General features: G+C 46.7%; 1 protein-coding gene across 5 annotated transcripts in view; it reads right to left on the reverse strand.

Moving 5' to 3' along the window:
* Nucleotides 1-20,914, reverse strand: part of NEK1 (NIMA related kinase 1) — a 334,451-nt gene that overhangs the window by 81,487 nt on the left and 232,050 nt on the right. For all 5 annotated transcript variants that reach the window (XM_082243984.1, XM_082243982.1, XM_082243981.1 and 2 more), the window contains 3 exons: nt 18,529-18,760; nt 17,695-17,838; nt 14,344-14,532 (listed from right to left, as the gene is read on the reverse strand). In XM_082243984.1, coding sequence (XP_082100110.1) covers nt 14,344-14,532; nt 17,695-17,838; nt 18,529-18,760 — 565 coding nt within the window. The remainder of the gene's footprint in view (nt 1-14,343; nt 14,533-17,694; nt 17,839-18,528; nt 18,761-20,914) is intronic.

Genomic DNA, 20,914 nt, shown 5'->3' on the forward strand with positions numbered 1-20,914 from the left:
TGAGCTGGGCCTTCTCGAGGCACACAACAATATGACATTACAGACTGAATTTTATGCGCTTGTTTACAACTTGCAAATGTGAGCATTCTGGAGTTCTCTGTTATGCTAATAAAGGTTTTAAAATTACTACACTATGAAACTACTTCTTCATTTACATAATCATGGAGTTGCTCCACTTATATCAAAGGAAGGATATAGAGAAGTCTGAGTAGTCCCCCAGGTGGACCGATAAATCTTTTATACTGCACAATTTCTTTGTGCTGCAGGTGAGCGTGCATTGAACATAGAGGTGTTCAGCAGGTGGATGGATTTGGCACATTTAACACAATCATTTTGAATGAAGAAGCACTGCATGTGTTTAAAGATTCAAACTTTATTTTAGATTGTCACTCATTTTTACAATTTCACTTTTCCCTTATGGTTTTGATTTTTTGAGAATAAGGTGCAAATTAGGCACCTATTAATGGATATTGCATTTTGGTATTTCTAAAATATGATTACATGACAATTTACCCAGGTATTGAATGCGACGTGCAGCCCATCGGAATGAGAAGTGTGGGCGCAGGGCCAACATAGTCGCTGCAGGAATCGATCCGTTCAAGGCCTACGATTTCTGGAGATTGATCTTGAAATTGGACAGTGATGAGTAGCGTTTCAACTCAGCAAGCAAAGAAGGAAGACATATAAGAGGCTTGGTGATATAAAAAAGTAAGTCATCTGCATACGCAGCCACTTTATGATGGTAGTCTTTTGCACTTACACCCTGAATCGAGGGGTTATCCCGAACGGATTGGAGGAATGGTTCCAACGTCAGAACAAATAGCAACGGAGACAGGGGGCAACCCTGTCGGGTGCCGTTGGCTATTGGAAAGGGGTCCGACCCAAACCCATTGACGCAAACCGACGCAGTGGGAGTGGAGTACAGCGAGGCTATCCAGGATAACATCGGGGACGGCAAGTGCACGTTTCAACGTCGCATGAAGAAAGGGCCAGTTCACCCTGTCAAACGCCTTTTCGGTGTCTGTAGACAGGAGCGGAGTGCGTAGCCTCTGCGCTCCCTCAATAATGTTTAGAGAACGAATAGTGTTGTCTTGAGCCTCCCGTGTCTGAATAAAGCCAACCTGGTCTAAAGAGACAAGGTGTGGCATCAGCGGGGCCAGTCTTGTCGCTAGGATTTTAGAGAAAAGCTTGACGTCGCAATTGAGCAGGGAGATTGGTCTATAACTCCCACACAAAAGGGGGTCCTTGCTGGGTTTGGGGAGGACAGTTATGTTGGCTCTCAGCATATCCAGGGGGACCCGTTTGTCATCAGTGATGGCGTTAAAGGCTTCGATGAAATGTGGCACGAGAATGTCCTGAAAGGTCTTATAATAAACCCCCGAAAATCCATCATGGCCAGGAGCTTTGCGTAGAGAGGTGGACGCAATCGCCGCACCAAATTTCTCCACTGAGATAGGCTGAGAGAGGTCCTCCATCTCTTCAGCGGTGAGAGTTGGAAGGTTAGCCTCACGGAGGTAGGAGGCCAGGTCCGGAGGAATCTGGGTATCTGAGGGCGAGCCCGGCGCTCGATCAATGTAATATAGTGAGGAATAAAATTCCATTGGCATTGGCGAGCAGACGGCTGCACTTGTCGCCGTACTCCTAAACACCGCCGAGCCTTCACCAGGACGTGTTTGGCCTCAAAGTGAATGTTTCCGTATAGTTTCCCGAACCTTCAACAATTCCACTGCGGTGGCCGCATCCGAACCAGCTTTATGGCTGCCCTCCAGCAGCCGAAGGTGCGACAGAAGCCCAGAGAGAGTCTCCAGTCTTTTTTTCACCAAGTGACCGTGTTTAATCAGGATCCCCCTGATAACACACTTGTGGGACGCCCAAACTGAGAGGGGATTATCTACCGAGTCGGCAGAAAAAAATGCCTGCAATTCCGCGAGGATGTCCGCGACTATGGCGGGGTCTTGCAAGAGAGCTTCATTCAGACTCCAAGGAGTGGTAGGATGGGAGTTTTGTATATTAAGTTCCAACACCGCGGGGGCGTGGTCTGACAGAACGATATGCCCAATCTCAGCTTTGGAGGTTAACGAAATGGACGAGTGTTGAATCAAGAAAAGAATCGATACTGGTATAAGAGTCGTGTACCGCGGAGTAAAAGGTGTAATCCCTCTCACGGGGGTGGAGAATCCTCCATATATCCACCAAACTCCGCTCATTATAGAGGAGGCACCACCAGAGGAATCAACCCGTGGGTCCAGGCAAAGATTGAAGTCCCCTCCCAAGATCAAGGTACCCTCGAGGAAGGTGTGCAAAGTGGCAAGGAACTTTTCCAGGGCAGGAAGTTGGTTACTATTTGGTAGGTAAAAAGTAGCTAGAGTGACCATATGATTGTAGATCGTGCCCTTAAGCAAGAGAAAACGACGTCCCTCTTGATCGGAGTGCATGTCCTGGAATTGCTAAGGGAGAGAACCCACTAAGAGGATACTGGTCCCTTTGGATTTAGAGGATGGAGAAGAACTATGGTAGACCGTTGGAAACTGTTTATTGCAAAATTTTGGTATCTTATCGCTCCGACAATGGGTCTCCTGTAGAAAGACGACCTGCGCCCTCTGACGAGTTCCGATAGGCAACTAGTGCGCTTTACAGGCGAATTCAAGCCCTCTACGTGCCAAGAAAGAACCTTCAAGACCATGATTCGGACAAGAACCAGTCCAAAATGGGGTGGGGGGAGGAGATAGGGAAAAAAAAAACCCCAAAGAGGAGGGGAGGAGAGGGAAAGTCGGGAGGAGAAGATAGACGGAGAAAGAGTGCAAGAGAGCGAGAAAAGAAAAAAGGAAGAAGATACTAAATAGAAATGGAGAGGCTTAAAATACCAATAAATCTCTATAGAGATATTCATCTGCCACCAGGGCAAAGATGGCCTAATGGGGGAAGCGGCAAAGCACGGATAGGCTCAGAGCCACGGCCATTCGGCTTCCCCGGGAGAAAATGCTTAGCCCAGGAATTGCAAAAAAAAACAAAAAAAAAAAAACAACAAAATAAAAAAGGGGGTTGTGACCAAATGGCGTGGCACCCAACACGGGAAAGACCAGATCATGTGCAAAACAGTAGAAAAAGGCACATCAACAAGGCAACATGGAAGCAAGAAAACCAAAAGAGCATCAATTAAGTCCGCAGTCTGGAAGAAGGGAACGAAGCACCCTACCCACATCATAAGTCCAACCAGGGCAGCACGGCCAGTGCCAGGGACCCGCCAACCTCTGATTGCCCACACAAACTGCGGTACCAGGGGACCCTCCTGTGTTCCACCACGAGGAAGAACCTCTGTCTCGTGGGGGAATAACGGTGCCAATGTATGGTACGTGACCCACAAAAGGGCTCATCCCCAGAACCGGCCGAGCCTAACCGTATCTCCACCCGCTAATAAGAAAAAAATAAAAAACACAAATTTTCCAGAGCAATGGACATAGTACATCATAGAAAAGGAGCCACACCCGGGCAATGAGCCGGCGTATGGTAAAATGGCAAAAAAAAAAGGGGGAGGGCCCCCTTTTGTGTCCGGTGGAGAAACCAGTCAAGTTCAAACATCCAGCAGTGGTGGGTATGAACATCCCCCCTTCAAAAACCTAGTAGGTTCACTCACAAAAACAGAGCAATCAATGACATGTAGCCCCAACATGAGCAGCCAAAAACCATCTCTTTATGGCCTGGGCCTTCTGGAGTCCCGATGTCTGCCCCTCCGTGGGCGGCGGTTGTAGCGGTCCTCACGAGGGCCATCTCTGGATGTACTGGGAAGAAGCTCTGGGGCGCCCGCCGCCGTCAGCCAATTTGGCACCTACATGGGTTCCATTTCAGCAAACTGGAATAGGTCAGGAAGACCAGAAGGGTGGCATAAGTAGAAGGATCTAGTGCCATTTTTCACTATGACATGAAAGGGGTGACCCCATTTGTAAGTGAGACCCTGTTCCCCAAGCCGCTCAAGCAAGGGTTTAAGGGTTCTGCGCATTTGCAGCGTCTTGCGGGAAACATCCGGCAGCAAGTGAACCGCGGCCCCATCAAAATCCAAAATGCCCACCTGCCATGCCCGCTGGAGGATTTCCTCCTTAAGGTTGAAGGAATGGAGGTGGCAAAGCACATCCCTGGGTCTATCAGAAGCTGTGAATTGGGGACCCAAGGTCCTGTGAACTCTGTCGATGACAATTTCCGTCTTAGGGGGTCGATCCAGGTACCTATTAAAGATGGAAGTCACCTTGGCGCAAAGCGCATCCTGGCCAAACGTCTCCAGGATCCCCTAAGGCTGCGAGAAGGAAGCAGAGCGCGCCGGCGCTATCTTGGCCGCATCTGGAGTGGAGGCCGCCAGCTTAAATGGTCTCAGGAAGTGATCCATAGCACAAGACGCCCCCTGCTGTGAGCCTCGGAATGTCGGGGGAAATCGTGGGTCCGGTGCCAGCGGCAGGTAGGGCTGATAGTGCTTTCTAAGTAGGCTGATAGGAAGCCACAGGCCGGGAGCTCTGAAAGGGAACGTCCTCACGTGGCCATGCTTAAACCACGCCCGAGTGGCTTTTTCTTCAGAGCGCATGTGCCAGTGATGTCACTGGCTGCATGTACAGTAAATATCTTCTAAACCAGAGCCCTATAGGGTAAAAGTTAGTGCTGGAAACTTACTTCTACTTTAAGGTAAAAAACCTTTTGCCTTTAGAACCAGTTTCTGTTTAACTCATAGGAAAGGAAAAGGACACTGCATTTCAGGCAAGATCATAAGGTATTTCCTGTACTGAAAATAATCTTCGCATAAAAAATGTAAATTATTGCGGCCTGTACATCTGAGGACTGATTAGATGTAATATATTAAACATTTATTCATGGGTTTAAGTATCCATTACCTTGTTAATGCTGAACCTATTGTCAACAGCTTAATAAACACATAATGTCTAGGTGAACTGTTTACTTGCCAAAGGATTTGAAATGCAGTTCAGCCAGTCTTGTGACCTAGGCAACAAACAGCCAAGTCCTTGGCCTTTTTACAGACTAAACAGCAGTCAAGCAACGCGGCCTGGTGTAAGACAAAGCCTCTGACTATACAATAAAGGAGGAGCAGCTAAATGACACATCCCTGTGCCATCAGTGACTGAAAAGAACATGTATACAACATGCAAGTTAGGAGTAGCTCCAAATGTTTTTCCTGCCTTTGAGTACTGAATGCTGATCTCAAGACTTAAGCTCTCTGTTAGAATACAGTACATAATTCAAAAGAATTACTGCTTAGTTGAATTAAATCATAATTTGTTGGTATTTTCTTGAACATAAATTATGCTCTTCGACTAGGAAGATCAGCTGCTGGAAATCTTTTCCCCATTTTAGCACACAATAGGCTATGTTAGCACTATGTCATGGCTCCATTGACTCTCATGGGAATATACCTTCAACAAAAACAGCTATAGCAGTGTAAACTACAAGGGGAAATGATTCAGGGAATAAAGCTCTGTATCTTCAGATACTTGCATCAAGGTTAGCCCATCATCCCCAAGACAAAAGTATATTAATAGCTTTAGGTTGAGCTCTCATGTAACCTTTATTTAAATCAAAGAAACCGTAAAACAAAAAAAATACATAGAGATGGGCAATGAAATGTGTTGAGAGGATGATTTTCCAGACTTCTATGTCTAAAACGATTTTCCAACACTTATTGTGACTGATAAGAAGACATCACATCCATTAAATCCCTCCACAAGCATTTGCTGCAAATTATAGAAAATTTGTCACGATTACCATGTACTCAGTAATACTCATGTCTTCTAGATGACTGCAGATGAATAAAATGGATTATAGAAGCCCTGTGGCATGATTCTTATTCTAGGACATTTTAAGAAAAAAAATAAATAAAATAGTATTGATAGTTTCTTTTTCCTTTTTTTTTTTTTTTTTTAAGTGGTTCTAAAGTCATAAGGTTTTTACCTTAAAGTGATTTTAAAAATAAAAATCAAACCTTTAACAGACATGGTATACTTACATGCTCCATGCAATGCTTTTGCACAGAGCAGCCCCAATCCTCCTCTTCTCAGTCCCCTGCAGGCGCTCAAGGCCCATCCCTCCTGCCTAGTGCCCCCATAGCAGGCAGCTCGTCATGGGGGTCACCTGAGCAGGCTCACCCCGTGGTACTGCTCTGTGTGTGAATGGACAAGGCCCTGCTTGCGCTCTCTCCTCATTGGCTTACTGGCTGTGATTGACAGTAGCGGGAGCCAATGAGGGAGGAGAGCCAAGGCTCTCATGCACATTGCTGGATCTAGATAGGGCTCAGGTAACTTTTAGGGGGGCTGGGGGCGCTGCTGTACACAGGTTTTTTTACCTTCATGCATAGAATGCACGAAGTAAAAAGAACTTGAGCCTTTACAACCACTTTAATGTGATCTACACATTATGGTAAAAAACCTTTCTGCACCTGATCTCCCCCTCCCCTCCCTAAATACTTTGCCGAGTCCTGTATCAATTTAGAGCGGTGCCCGTCTGCAACGGCACTCTCTGCTCTCTCACAGGAATGGCTGAGAGCAGCGGGAGCCATTGGAGTTCCAACTGATGAAAGACAAGTGGATCAGACCGACACAGTGATGGAAGGTTGCATTGTATAGCTGGGGGAACTAATTAGGACTGATTTTCTCTTAGTTAAATGGATGATTCCCCAGAGTGAGTATTCCATGTGTGAAAGCGTGAGCTTGTTCATGTGAAACGGTCATTGGCCGAATGATTTTAAAACTGTTTATTTGTCACAATAAAGAAAATTGGAAGCTGAAAGTGCCAGGAATCTGTGGAAAGAAAACACAGCAGAACCAGCCAGAGAAAACATGGCTTTAAGGAGGGCTTCTAACTGCTTAACCACAGGGTCCTCGACATCCTCAGCAGGGATTGTAAGTTTTTGTTAGGGCAGGAAATGACTGAGATCATGACAGGGACCCCTCCGCAAAATATTGGGGAGAAAAGTGCTTGGGAGGGACGAAGATTTTTTTCTGCATGAGGCCAGTCACCATACAATACAGGCTCCAAAAGCAAATGTACAAGAAATGTTCTGGCTTTCTTTCAAGACTGATGACCTTTGTCTGGGTTGACTCCAGCTACTGCAGGGCAAAACATGAAAGTACCGCATCAACAAGGACAGAAATAAAGTCCTGTATCTTGGAAGAGATAATCAGGAGATTATGCATCCTCTTGTGCGGAGTCCCCCAAGTCAGGTGAGGAGCCCTCGTACTCCTCTTCAGGGAACACAAGAATAAGATATGGACTGTGGAGAAGAGGCAGAGGAAGCCCGCTTATGCCCCTGCGATGTGAGGATTCTAACAGGGAAAACCACATTTCCATAAAAGCAGGCATGGTGACTGTGGAAAGACAAAAGAAAGCCTCCCAGGAATGTAGCAATTCAGACCGGGGCAGTGGTCAGTACTATCAGAATCAAGACCGTTGGGGGAAATGCTGCAGACCCCTCCCCTAGAGGGATTGCGGTGCTGTTTAGCCAGGAGGGAGAAGACTGGTAGTGGATGTGCCAACAACGATGCACCTGAGAGACTAAGTGGCATGTGCCTGCATAGTACGCCCTGGAGGGACCAACGCACTGCAGGTACAGAGGAGCCCCCAGGAGCAACAGAATAAATAGCAGCAACTTTAAATTATGGCAGCAGCTTAAAATCGCACAATGAACTGCTACTGAAAGTGGCGTAGCCCGGTGCCAAACTCCTGTGGTAGCAAGCACGTTTTGGCAGTGGCTGTAACTCCTGCTGTGAACTGTAGCTAAAAAGGAAAGTACTGGCCAGGGTCTGCAGCAGCAGCACACTGGGTTCCCTAGACAGGGGCACAGTCCTGACATACCACAGTGCCTTGTGGTCCAAGCAGCTAAATGGAAGGTAGCTCTTTGGCCTTGCCAGCTTATTTTTCCAGTGTTCAACCACCTGAAGCTAGGTGCATAACCTATTTGTCCTATACAAAGATTATGTGTCCTGTAATGTATGATTATAAACTTCTGTTTAGCTTTGGAAACAGCAGGAAAGGGTTAAAACAATGCACCACTGGGGAGAGTTCCCTTCACTTCCTGTCCTAGAGACGCAACAGCAAGTTACAGGAAATCTCCAAAATGAGGGGAAATGAAATACCCTTTTAAACAGTTGTCCCTGAAAAAGGTGTCACTATCAGTTATTTTCCCTTACCGCTTATTTTGCAGACAAAACTAAATGTTCCCATTCAAACTTAAAAAGGATGAAAAAACTGAATTTTTGTAAAATCTTACCTGTAAAATTCCTTTCTCTGAGTCCTCCGACAGTCGCCGCCTCTTCATATTCGTCACATATGGGGTATTAGACTTTGCTCCGAAGGAGTAGCTAGGCAACAGAATATGTTAACAATAAAGCTTTAACATATCCCACCCTCAAGGGGTGGTCCCCTCAGTCAATACCCTCCTACTTCCTGCAACCATATCTCAGTTTTAGTGGAATAGCAGTAGAGTATACATTCAAACCCCAAAAGAGGGGCGGGGGCGGCGACTGTCGGAGGACTCAGAGAAAGGAATTTTACAGGTAAGATTTTACAAAAATTCCGTTTTCTCTTACGTCCTCCGACAGTCGCCGCCTCTTCATATTCGTCACATATGGGGACGTCCCAAAGCAGTGCAAACATGAGGGGTGGGAAACGCATCCGCGCCGAAAGGCAACGCAGTCTCCACATCAAAGAAAGGAACCTTACCAAAGGAAGGAAACCAGCTGGGCAACAGCAAAAATAAGTGCTCAACAGGAGCAACAACCCAGGAAAAGACAAAAAACCAGGGGATACAAAAACTTATCCCAACAGCCAGGAGTCCCCAACAAGGGACCCTAGGGAACAGCCGCACTAAGAACCTTGCGGCCAAAGGAAGCATCCGCCGATGCCTGAACATCTACTTTGTAGAATTTTGAGAAAGTGTGTACGGTCGACCAAGTCGCCGCCTTACACACCTGGGCTACAGAAGCCCCATGACGACAGGCCCAAGACGTACTCAGAGATCTAGTAGAGTGCGCCTTCACAGGCACAGGGGGAACCTTCCCCTGCAAGGCATAGGCCTGTTCAATGGTCTGCCTGATCCATTTGGCAATGGTAGAGGCGGAAGCCGCCATGCCCTTCCGAGGACCCTCTGGAAGAACAAACAAGGAGTCCGTCTTTCGAAAAGACTCAGTCGATTTAAGGTAAACCCTAATCGCCCGAACAACATCCAGAGAATGTAGTCTCACCTCCTTTGGATGTTTAGGCTTCGTGCACAACGAAGGCAAAACAATATCCTCGTTAAGATGGAATTCCGAAACTCGTTTCGGCAGAAAAGAAGGATTAGGTCGCAAGACCACCTTATCCAAATGAACAACCAGGTACGGAGACTTGCAGGACAAAGCCGCCAGTTCCGACACTCTGCGAGCCGAAGTGATCGCCACCAAAAAAGGCGACCTTTTTGGACAACATAGACAACGATATCTCCCTGATCTGTTCAAAAGGAGCACGTTGTAACACAGACAGGACTAGATTCAAGTCCCAAGGGGGCAAAGGATCCCTCCTAGGAGGAACCAGATGCCGCACACCCTGAATAAAAGTGCCAACCAAGGAGTTGGAAGCCACGGGACGTTGAAACAGAACGGCCAGCGCAGACACCTGACCCTTTATCGTAGCCAGCGCCAAACGCTGATCGACACCCGTCTGAAGGAAAGACAGCACACGGGAAACCGAGTACGTGCGGGGTGAAAACCCCCTGGACTCACACCAGGCAAAATAGGCCTTCCAAGTACGGTAATAAACCTTTCCCGAGGAAGACTTCCTCGCGTTGATCAAGGTATGAACAACCTCTGGAGAGAGACCCTTCTCCTTCAGGACCTCGGTCTCAACAGCCAGGCCGTCAAAGCCAGCGACTGTAAAGCAGGATGGTAAATCGGTCCTTGAGACAGTAGATCGTCCCGAAGAGGCAGACGCCAGGGGGCGTCGACCGCCAGATTCACGAGGTCTGCGTACCAGGACCGGCGAGGCCAGTCCGGTGCCACAAGAATCACCGTGCTGCGTTCCGAGTGTAACCTGCGAAGGAACCGGGACAGCAACTGAATCGGTGGAAACGCGTACATCAGCCTGTACTGATGCCACGGGGCCACTAACGCGTCCGACGCGTCTGCCCGAGGGTCGCGCGTCCTTGCCACGAACCTCTTCACCTTGTAGTTGAGGCGAGACGCGAACAGGTCCACATCTGGAAGACCCCACTTCGCGCACAACATCTGGAAGACAGCCGGGTGGAGAGACCATTCCCCCTGATCCAGGGTCTGGCGACTCAGATAGTCCGCCTGCCAGTTCTCCACTCCCGGAATGTGAACCGCCGTTATCGCCGGGACATGAGTCTCGGCCCAAGACAGAATGTCGGCCACTTCTCGAGCCGCTCGGGCACTCCTGGTGCCCCCTTGGTGGTTGATGTAGGCCACCGCCGTGGCATTGTCCGTCTGCACCCGAACCGGGCAGCCCTGCAGCCGGTCCGTCCAGCGATGAAGACAGAGCCTTATCGCACGCAATTCCAGAATGTTGATCGGGAGGGAAGACTCCCCCTCCGACCAGGTCCCCTGGGCGGACAGAACGCCCAGAACACCCCCCCAGCCCGACAGGCTGGCATCCGTGGTGATTATCGTCCACGAGATCGGACGAAACGACTTGCCCCCGGACACCAACGGGGACTGGAGCCACCACAGAAGGTTTTCCCTGGTGCGATGACTCAACGAGATCTGAAGATCCAGAGATTGAGGTCGCCCGTCCCACTTGGACAAGATCTCCGCCTGGAGACCCCGCGTGTGAAACTGCGCGAAAGGAATCGCCTCGAAAGCCGAGACCATCAATCCCAGACATCTCATACACGTCCGCAGAGACGAGTTCGGAACGTCCCTGAGGGACCTGACTTCCTCCTGAAGAGTCCTGAGTTTGTCTTCCGGCAGGAAGACCTTCGCCTGCACCGAGTCCAGTATCATTCCCAGATAGGGAAGACGAACCGACGGACTCAGTGTCGACTTTGGAACATTTATCGTCCAACCGAACTCCTGCAGAGTTTGCATCGTGACAGACAGGTCCTTCTCCAGACCCTGACTGGTCGCAGACCGAATCAGAATGTCGTCCAGATACCCCAGGACAGAAATGCCCTGGGCTCTCAATAATGCCAGAACCGGTGCAAGCACCTTGGTGAAGACCCGCGGAGCCGAGGCGAGCCCAAAGGGCAACGCCACGAACTGGTAGTGATCCTCCGCAATGGCAAATCGAAGGTATCTCTGATGACCCTCGAATATGGGGATGTGAAGATACGCATCCTTCAAATCGATGGAGGCCATGAATTCCCCGGAACCAGGGCAGCCACCACCGAGCGCAGGGATTCCATGCGGAACTTGCGAACCCGCACAGAGCGGTTCAGAGCTTTCAAGTCCAGAATAGGACGAACCTTGCCCTCCTTTCTGGGCACGGTGAACAGATTGGAATAAAACCCCCGAAATCTGTCCCGATGAGGCACCGGAACCACCACTCCCTGAGCCCTCAGGTCCCGCACCGCCAGGTGCAGATCCCGCAGGCGCTCTGGAGACAGTTGTAGATTTGAGGGAAAAAATCTGCTCTCTGGCCGAGAGAGAAACTCGATCTTGTAACCAGATCGAACGATTTCCAGAACCCATCTGTCCCGCACACGGGCCAACCAGGGCTGAAGAAAACCGAGCAAGCGTCCCCCCACCCCAAAACTGGGTGAGGGCGCCCCATCAGGCCGAACTGTTATGGGCCGCAGGTCCGGATTGGCCGGACTTCTGTTTCCCAGACCAGGGTTTCTTCTGAGAGCCCTGGCCCTTGAACGGTTTGCCCTTGTAGTGCGGCCGAAAGGCACGAAAGGACCCCTGAGGGGGCCGAAAATGAGCATGCTTCTTCCCAGAAGCCCCCTTAGCCTTGGGGAAATGGGGCAAGAGAGTGCTCTTACCCCCGGTAATCCCCTTAATCAACACATCCAGGGACTCCCCAAAAAGGCGAGACCCATCATAAGGCAGATTGGCTAAGGTTTTACGTGAAGATTGGTCCACCGACCAACATTTCAACCAAACCAGGCGGCGAGACAACACCGCCACGCTGTGCACACGCGCGGCCAACGGAATCAGGTCCAGGTCCGCATCACACAGATACATGACACCCTGGTGGATCTGATCCACCATATCCAGGGTCGCCGCCGAGGCCGAATCGGCCACTAGGACGCGCCTAAGCATCTGCGTCCAACTTGCGATCGCCTGGGCCGCCATGAGAGAAGCAAACAGAGCCTTAAGCATAGAACCCGTAACAGAATAAGTATGACGGGCAAGAGACTCCAGTCTCCTATCCGTGGCATCACGGAAAACAGGGGATCCCTCTGCAGGGATCGCAGTGGCTTTGTTCAAAACCGCAATAGCATGATCCACTGGCGGAGGCACACACCACCGTTCATCAGTGGCAGGCGAGAAAGGATAACGCAGCTTAAATTTACTTGGTACCGCAAAAGGCTTGCGCAAATCGCGCCATTGGTCCTTAACAGCGCGCTGAAAATCAGCATTGCAGGGAAAAACCTGCGGCGTCCTGCGTTTTCTCTGCGTCCCATAAGCCGCCAAGGCAGCTGGGGGACACACCTCGTCCTGCAAACGTAGCGTCTGCTTAATGGAAGCAATCAACTCATCCATGATTGCAAGCTCTTCAGGCGAGCCAGGGGGAGAATTATCAACCCCCTCAACTTCAGCCTCTACCTCAGACCCCACTAGATCAAGAGAGGAGCGGGACCCCGATAGGGGGGTCCCCGCCAGAACAGCCCCATCACCTTCACCCTCAGAATCAGAGGACAGAGCAACTCTGGGCCGTTTAGTAGATTGAGCAGCCACCAGCATTTGCACCTGTGCAGCAAGGCCAGCCACAATCGTGGCCAAATCCCCCCCTGGGGGGGAAACAGCGGTCCCCTGGCTTTCCACCAATACTGTGGGAAACTTGCCCTCCTGAGAATCCATTGCCCCTGTATGCCAGACAACCAAGGGTTAACTGCCCCCTTACAGCAAGCGCGGCAAGCGCAGCCCACCGCACCACACTCAGGCACAATGAGACCCCCACAGGGAATATACAGACTGAATACAGGCAATGGAACACAGGAATAGAAGGATAAAACCTGAGGAGACTCCGCTGCTGCTGCTGCCTCGATCGGTGCTTCCAGGAGAGAGGAAGTGATGCTGCCAGGGCGCTCTATGTAAGCCTATGGAGGCTACAAGAAAATGGCCGCCGTGCATGTAAACCATGCGGCCGGAGCGGGCGCCGGTAAAATGGCGCCGTTTGGCGCCGAAATCGCCGCTCCACAGTGCATAAAATCACACACAATATTATCCCATTATATGGATACATGTTAGATCGCCGCAGCGATCGCTGTATATGCCCCAACATGCCATTAAAAACATGCCCCACAGCACACAGCTCCTCACACTGCCCAGCCTGACATACTCAGTGTCATACAGCTCCCCCCCCCCTTGCAGCCCACAGCATGCAGCCGAGATATAGGGAGACAAGCAGTGTGATTAAAGGCAGGTTACACAGTCCCAGACTGAGACCCCCCCCAGACAGACAGGTCCCCACATAGATACACTTACCTCACATGGCGTGGGGAACCCGCACAGGCGAACAAGCCGCTGCACATGAGGCAGGGAGAGTCGCAATTCAAGACGCACACAATGGCGGTTCAGAAACCGCACAGCGTCCGGTGAGGTAGCCACCTCACCAATCATCCCTGCACCGAACAGGGATGGGTCGTTCACCGTGCCAGGAGCGTTACCTGGCTGAACGCTCGATGGCAGACTGGGAAGCCACTGACCCACGACCTGCGACCAGGGGGATCAGCCCGAGACCCAGTCCGCATGATCCTCTTCGTCCGAAGAACTAACTAATGCTGACAAAAATAACAGCTAAGTAAAGGTAGAGAGAAAACTCAAACAAAATATCAAAAAGAAGAAAGAGTCTGGGACAAAAAGTCCCAGCACAGAGAGAGCCAGCCACTCCTGACAAGCTAGACATTAAAACTGAGATATGGTTGCAGGAAGTAGGAGGGTATTGACTGAGGGGACCACCCCTTGAGGGTGGGATATGTTAAAGCTTTATTGTTAACATATTCTGTTGCCTAGCTACTCCTTCGGAGCAAAGTCTAATACCCCATATGTGACGAATATGAAGAGGCGGCGACTGTCGGAGGACGTAAGAGAAAAATGGTTTTGCAAAAAAAAAACACATTTTAATATACATCATTGCTCTTTGTACCATTTTTAACAGTCTAGTATAATCCTTAGTTATCAGTCTTTCTCTTACCACAAAGATGATCCTCAGTCTCGTCAGTGGTGACTACGGAAGCCATGTCTAAGGAAGTCGAACTTTCAACCACAGGTACTCTTTGTCCATTAGGTGAGATTAATGAGTCCATGTCCACAGATGAAGGTTTACAAGTTTCCTGAATATGTGACCGGGTTTTATTCTCAACTTCTTCAGTATGAAGAGTACCTACAAATCAAAGAATTTACAGGAGTGTCAGCAGTTTTTTTTTTTTAACAAATAAAAGTCTACTCAGTAGACATATTGTAACAAACAGACGTGGTCCATAACCGTGATCCACATCCTTACCTTGTGAACAAAGGCCATTCTGAATACCACCTTTTTTATTAGCACTGGTAGCTCGCAATCCATTATACACTATGTTATATACAAAATCAGATTGCTCGCCATTAACATCACAGAAAGTTTCCAGTCACACAATTTTATACCAGATGATCAGCTTGATTTCGGCATGACTAGGATCCATCTCTCTTATCAGAACAGGAATGTTATGGAAAAAATGGACAAGGCGCAGGTGACTGGCCTCAGTAAACTTGATTAATACTTTAACATTTAAACAGATCCAACCTATAATACCATCACTCAAAGCATTTATGATTTTACACATATTCATAAACATTGTGGGTTCTTGCAGTGCTGTTACCAACAAGAAACAGTAAGCTATTTTTTTCTTCATGTAATGGGAGCTTTTAAAAATGCAAATTATCATCCTATGGTTTGGAAGCAAACAATAAGTTGCAATGTAGGTATGAAAAGCAGATAATATTTTCCGGTATTCATTTCAGTGATCTAAGTTTTGGTGTATTTTGAACAATGTTTGGTTACATCTCCTTATAATAGCAGCTCTTGGCTTGAATTCACACCTGAGCAAAGTGTATTCCTAGTGATTTTTAAGCTTTTCTTTACAAGCTTTAGGGAGGTGTTTTTGCACGTGTATCAAGCTTTGTTTGTTTCCTGGACTGGGAAAGGAAAGGAGAGTAGTTCTAAAGGAGAGAAGTTTTTCCAGGCGTAAAAACCACGCACAAATGCGCGTGTCACGGCTTTACAGGCGCACCCACAGAAGCGTATAGGGGCAATTGAGTGTACAAGTGCGAAAATGGGCAATTCGAAAGAATGGGATTCTGCATGTTGAGGGATGTCAAATGTAAGAAAACAAGCTGAAAAATGCTCAAGTGTGAATGTGGCAAATTTGGTATGCTGTGGGAGAATTCGTCATGCTCTCAGTAAACTTTTGTGCAGCGGAGAATGACAAACAGGGTAGAAAGGAAATCAAAGATAAGGCAGTGGTCTCCAAACTGCGGTCCCTGGGGCACTATTTCATCCACTGAAACCAACAATGGTGTACAATTCTGCCCTCACTGACTTCAATGAAAGGGCACAAATCCTTCGAATGGCACCAAACAATTGGGCCTCAAGTCACCAATGGTGGGGCACAATTCCTCCCAATGACACCAACGATGGGATAGGGTTTTTTTTTCCCACTGAAGTCAGGACCTTTTCTACTATTTTTCTACACAGTCTCTTAAAGTCTCTAGAACACTAAACTGCCCCCTGGTTTAAAAAGTTTTGATATAAAGCATAACTATTCTTGTCTGGATAAAAGCTTTGCCTGTCTTACATGAGTGAAACAGAAGTCAAAACTTTTTTTCTTTTTGTTTAGTTTTGGACAGTATAATAACCTCTGTAAGGTGTAATATTGATGTGTAGGCACTGGGAAATGGTCCATTCACTTTAGTGTCAAGGGTTACCTGACCAGGTAGTGAGGGAAAATTTCTTTAAAGAGAGAAAGTAAAGAACACACTTACTTTTAGTACAGTCAGAAGGAGTCAGAACATCTCAAGTTTTATTGTTGATAGTGCCCTTTTTGGAAAGATTCCCCTCACTTCCTGCACAGTGATGATGGTACCCAAAAAGTGTGAGCAATAAAAAAAAAAAAAGGGAGGTGGCTGGTATTACATTCTATCTCGGTCACAATAGCTTTTAAATAGATGGGGGGTAGCACTAAGAGTGAAAGCTTTTAAAGGGTTAGTTCACCTTTACCAAAAAGATAGGGGGTGTCTGTAAAATAAAACAAGACAAGCTGTGCAGCTTTGACCAAAATTGAATGTTGCACTTGCTGTAGGCCATTAATGTAATGAAGCCTGACTGGCAAACTACTAGGATGTTGCCAAGGGCCACTGCTAAGAGAGACCTAGTGTTACTGCTCACGTTCACCATTAAATGAATGAGCTATGAAATGCTGAGCTTAGAGCTACTACATCAAGGGAGAAAAAGCGCATGTGTGGGGGGTTTGAATCAGAGAAGGAGCTCATTCCTGTGATGGTGAAGGTGAGCAGTAACACTAGGCCTCTCTTGGCAGCAGTCCTTAGCAAATGTCCTAAAAGTATTCCAGTAAGGCTTCATGAGGTATCTATAACAAGGGCATTATTCATCAACTTTGGTCGTAACTGCACAGCTTGTTTTTATCTACAGACACCCCTTATCTGCATAGGCAGTTTATTGGTAAAGGTGTAATCCATTTCAAGATCACCCTTGCAACCCCTGTAGGTCATTTTGCTGAAGTGGTTGTACCGGGGTAATGCCTGCACTTGCATTACCCTGCTACCGTTTTTTTTTTCAGAGCAGCCAGTCGGCTTTTAAGTAATAACAACTGATGCGGCTAAGCAGCCGCTCGGCTGTTATTACAAGCAGCGGGAGGGGATGTCCCAGGGGATGTACCCCCCCCTCCCACCACTCAGCCCAGGTTTCCCATCCCACCGGGAGACTAGAATGACCAGCCAGTTTGTCTGCCGACTGAGCAGAGACCTGAACAAAGCTGGCATTGGCTTTCATCGGGTCTCAGATGTAGTAACCTGGAAGCGATCTCGCAACATCAATTCCGATTTACTCAGCAGCCAACGGCGCCAGTTTAAAAAAATCCAAAGTATTCAAAAACTCCACATTTTAAAGTGCCCCATCCCTCCGTGCCCGCGCACCAAAGAAAACACATATGTAAGTCGCACCTGCAAATGTAAACAGTGTTCAAATCATACATGTGAGGTATTGCAGCGGTCATTTTTTGAGCAAGAGCAACAATTTTACTGCAAGACCTCCTCTGTAACTCTAAACAGGTGACTGTTAAAAATGTTTAAAGAGGCTACTTTGGAGATTTTTAAGTACCGTAGTTTGTCACCATTCCATTCCTTGAAGTGGTTAAAGAACCAAGTACAGTATTTACCCTTCCTAATCTCTTCCTCTACAAACTTGCATCTGCTGGTAGATGTCACATTTTTAAATGTCCAGATGACTTGTTTGGTCTCACATGTGCTTAGTCTAGCCTCTTGCTCTCACCATTAGTTACTTGTAGCATTTCAGTCTGGAGCTGGAGTTGTGCTTCACCAAGCAATTTCACAACAGATTCTACTGGACTCTTCCCCCATTCACGCCTCTGGTGATCTCCTTCATCCAGTTTTATTACACCACCAACTGTAAGATCTAAAAAACATATGATAACAAAAGCAAATCTTATGTGTTCAAAAAGACCATTGCTTTAGTCAAAAATGTAACAGTCTTTTAAAAAGGAAAATGGCAGAGAAAGTTTTGGAAGCTGCGGTTGCAGAATTATTCCTAAAGTTGCATGGATGTCAAAGTTATCCTGGTTTCACTGCTTTGGGAGCCACGAATCAAAAACAAAAAAAGTGGGGTCAGGAGGTTGGGATTAAATGAGCAAGAAGTAACGTGAGGAAGAGGATCACTCCTGAGCACTAAGTAGTAATGGTAGATCCTAGATGTCTGTCCTGACAGGATCCCTTTAGCAGGGAAAACTATTCAGTGAATACAATCCAATGAGGATGCATGCTCCCTGTAAAAAATCTAATAAAAAACCTCATTAAAATGTAATCCTACTTCTTTTGAAAGGACATCAGTAAGTTAAATCATCTGCAAGCATTCTTATATTTGAGCAGCTTCGTAGGGATATTTCCCCCTGGAAACCTACAACTCCTTATCAATCCAGCTGTTGCTTACCTTACCTTAAACTAATGAATTATACTTTTATTTCCTATTAAGGATACATCAGGGGCAGTTTCCCCGTACAGTTTAGCATAAAACCAAGTTACCAAGATAGACTATAGACTAATGCAAGGGTCATGGGATTATAGTATCTCGACGATGCTGGCAGCTTACTTTGACCCGCATATAAAGTATCCTCCACAAGAGTAAGTTGTGAAAGGGGAATCACTGGAGGGGGTTCAGGCTGCCATTTCTTCCGGTCAGCAGATGCTTGCTCCCCATTCTGGTTAGGGTCCTCCGTATTTACTTTCGGGGTCTTTTCCTCAACATTCTTGTGTACACATTCCTCTTCTTCCTGAGCTTTAAGGTTCTGATTTAATCTCTTAAGTATTTGACGTTTTTCATTCTAAAAAGGAAAAGAATGTCACATTACTAGGTCCATGCTCCAATATTTTGATTTCCAAAATAGTGTAAATACCGTTGTGAACATAGTCCCTTCTAGTCATCATTAATTATTATCCTTGCTGCACGGACAATCTTTACAGAATTGTTGTGGTATAGGAGTAATGAATTGTATTTTATGAATTTTTCAGTGCACTTCTATGCATGGGTATTTGTGTTAGAATAGCACTGGATTCCATTTTTTTTTTTTTTTTTATTTAGCATTTAAAGCACTTTTAATGACAGGGTAACATTCTTTCTTCTTATATATGTTTTGGTATGGATACGTGCAACACAGTGAGTGCAGCTGTTAGTAACATTATAAATATAAGTATCTAGGCAGTTACTCTTAGCGCAGGTAGTTCGTTTTTAACAGTAATCTTTCAAGCTTGCATAAACATGTATGAAACTTGTAGAATGAAGCACATGATGGGCTTGAAAATGCAATAAAAGACCATAAAAACTACGCACTGAAACCAGATGTCCTGAAGATTTATATGATAATATTCTTGATATCATTTCCCCCCTGGTTATTGTTAATTTAGGGTTAACTTCTAATAATAATATATAATTATATTTAATATAAATATATTAAAATATACAAAACCGACTTGAAAGCACACACACAAAATATAATCAATAGTTTCAGAAATTTTAAAACCAAGTTATTAAAACAGAATTCCAGAAACACTGAAAAGAGAAGATAACACAAAACTGTAAATAGATTATTAAAAAGGTTTACTATTTAATTGATTTATTGATAAATCAAAATTAGTCTATACCCCTAATGTATGTGAGGAAAATCGATATTTAGAGCTTAACCATTGATAATATATGTATATGGCTCCCAATTCTAATGTTTTGTATATGCTGTTTGTGCATTATGAAATGCATTTACCTTTGATAAAATCATTTTTGATTAAACACGTCAGGACTTTGCCTCATGCAGCCAGGACTATGCCAAAGATTGCTGGATTCATGTCTCTGTCATTCACTGCCTAATATGCCTGGATGTTTGTAGGTGTATTTTTTACTTTTAATACATTTATTTTAAGTGGAATTACACTATGTTTGCTTTGTCTGGGATTATCCTTTCCATGTAATCTGGGGAAAGGGGAGATTTACTACATCTGGCCCTTTGACTGCAAACGTGAACATCCTCTACTGCAGTTTGAAGACCCTCAGGATATCTTATGAGCCTATCTGACCCTTTTGTCATATGACAAGTTGGGTCCATTTGTTCCGGTGAGCGTAATCATATGTCTTTCCTCTTTGTGTTGGGATCTGTTGTCCTACGTGGATCACGCACATCACCCTGGAATTGATTTTTACGTTTTTGCACTTGGGACTTTTATGATATTTTAGTCACATTGTTCACTTTAATCATTGTACTTCTTTATTGAGTATTTTTTTAGCGCTGCACGTTATTCTACATATAGTCCACTTCTTTAAAAGGGACTCCTCAAAAGGGTAACGTACAGCAAAACGTTTGGGGACTACAGAGTAATTTTGGTTGTTTCCATTCTTGACAGGAAAACCTGTAAAAATAAGGTACATAAGGAAACACCTTCGGAGTTTGAGTAGACTTATGTGTACCAAACGACACAGCCAGGTCCGTGGCTACATCAGCCGCATCCTCCATTTTTAAAGTCTCACGCACTGCAGTAATAAGTGCGTCTACCAGTGCTTTTTCATTCGCTGCTGCGACCATGGAGGAATCATCCTATCGTATGGATCTGGGGGTGTGATATTAAGCCCCCCTGGACGGGCAGCGTCCACAGCAGCATCAGGCTCAGAATCCGATAAGACAGACTGAGCAGGGGAAAGCGGGGAATGTTTCCTCCTGGGCCTTTGCCTGCACGCCACTTCCACCCCGGACACTAAGGACTGTAGGACCGCCGTCAGTGCAACCATGGAAAGCTGGGGTTCCGAGGGACCTGCTACCTCCATGGAGGGGGTCAGTGGCAGGGGATGTGACCCTGAGGATCCATAAGGAAAAGAAGACCTTGCAGTACAAAAACAATCTTTTTGTCCCACTAAAGGATTCCCCCCCAAGGCTCAGAGTACCCATCAGCAGAGAGAGCGATAACAGGGAGCCCCAAGAACTCACCTTATCGAC

The sequence above is a fragment of the Pelophylax lessonae genome, assembly GCF_965119305.1.
Source record: "Pelophylax lessonae genome assembly, chromosome: 1".
Classification (NCBI taxonomy): domain Eukaryota; kingdom Metazoa; phylum Chordata; class Amphibia; order Anura; family Ranidae; genus Pelophylax; species Pelophylax lessonae.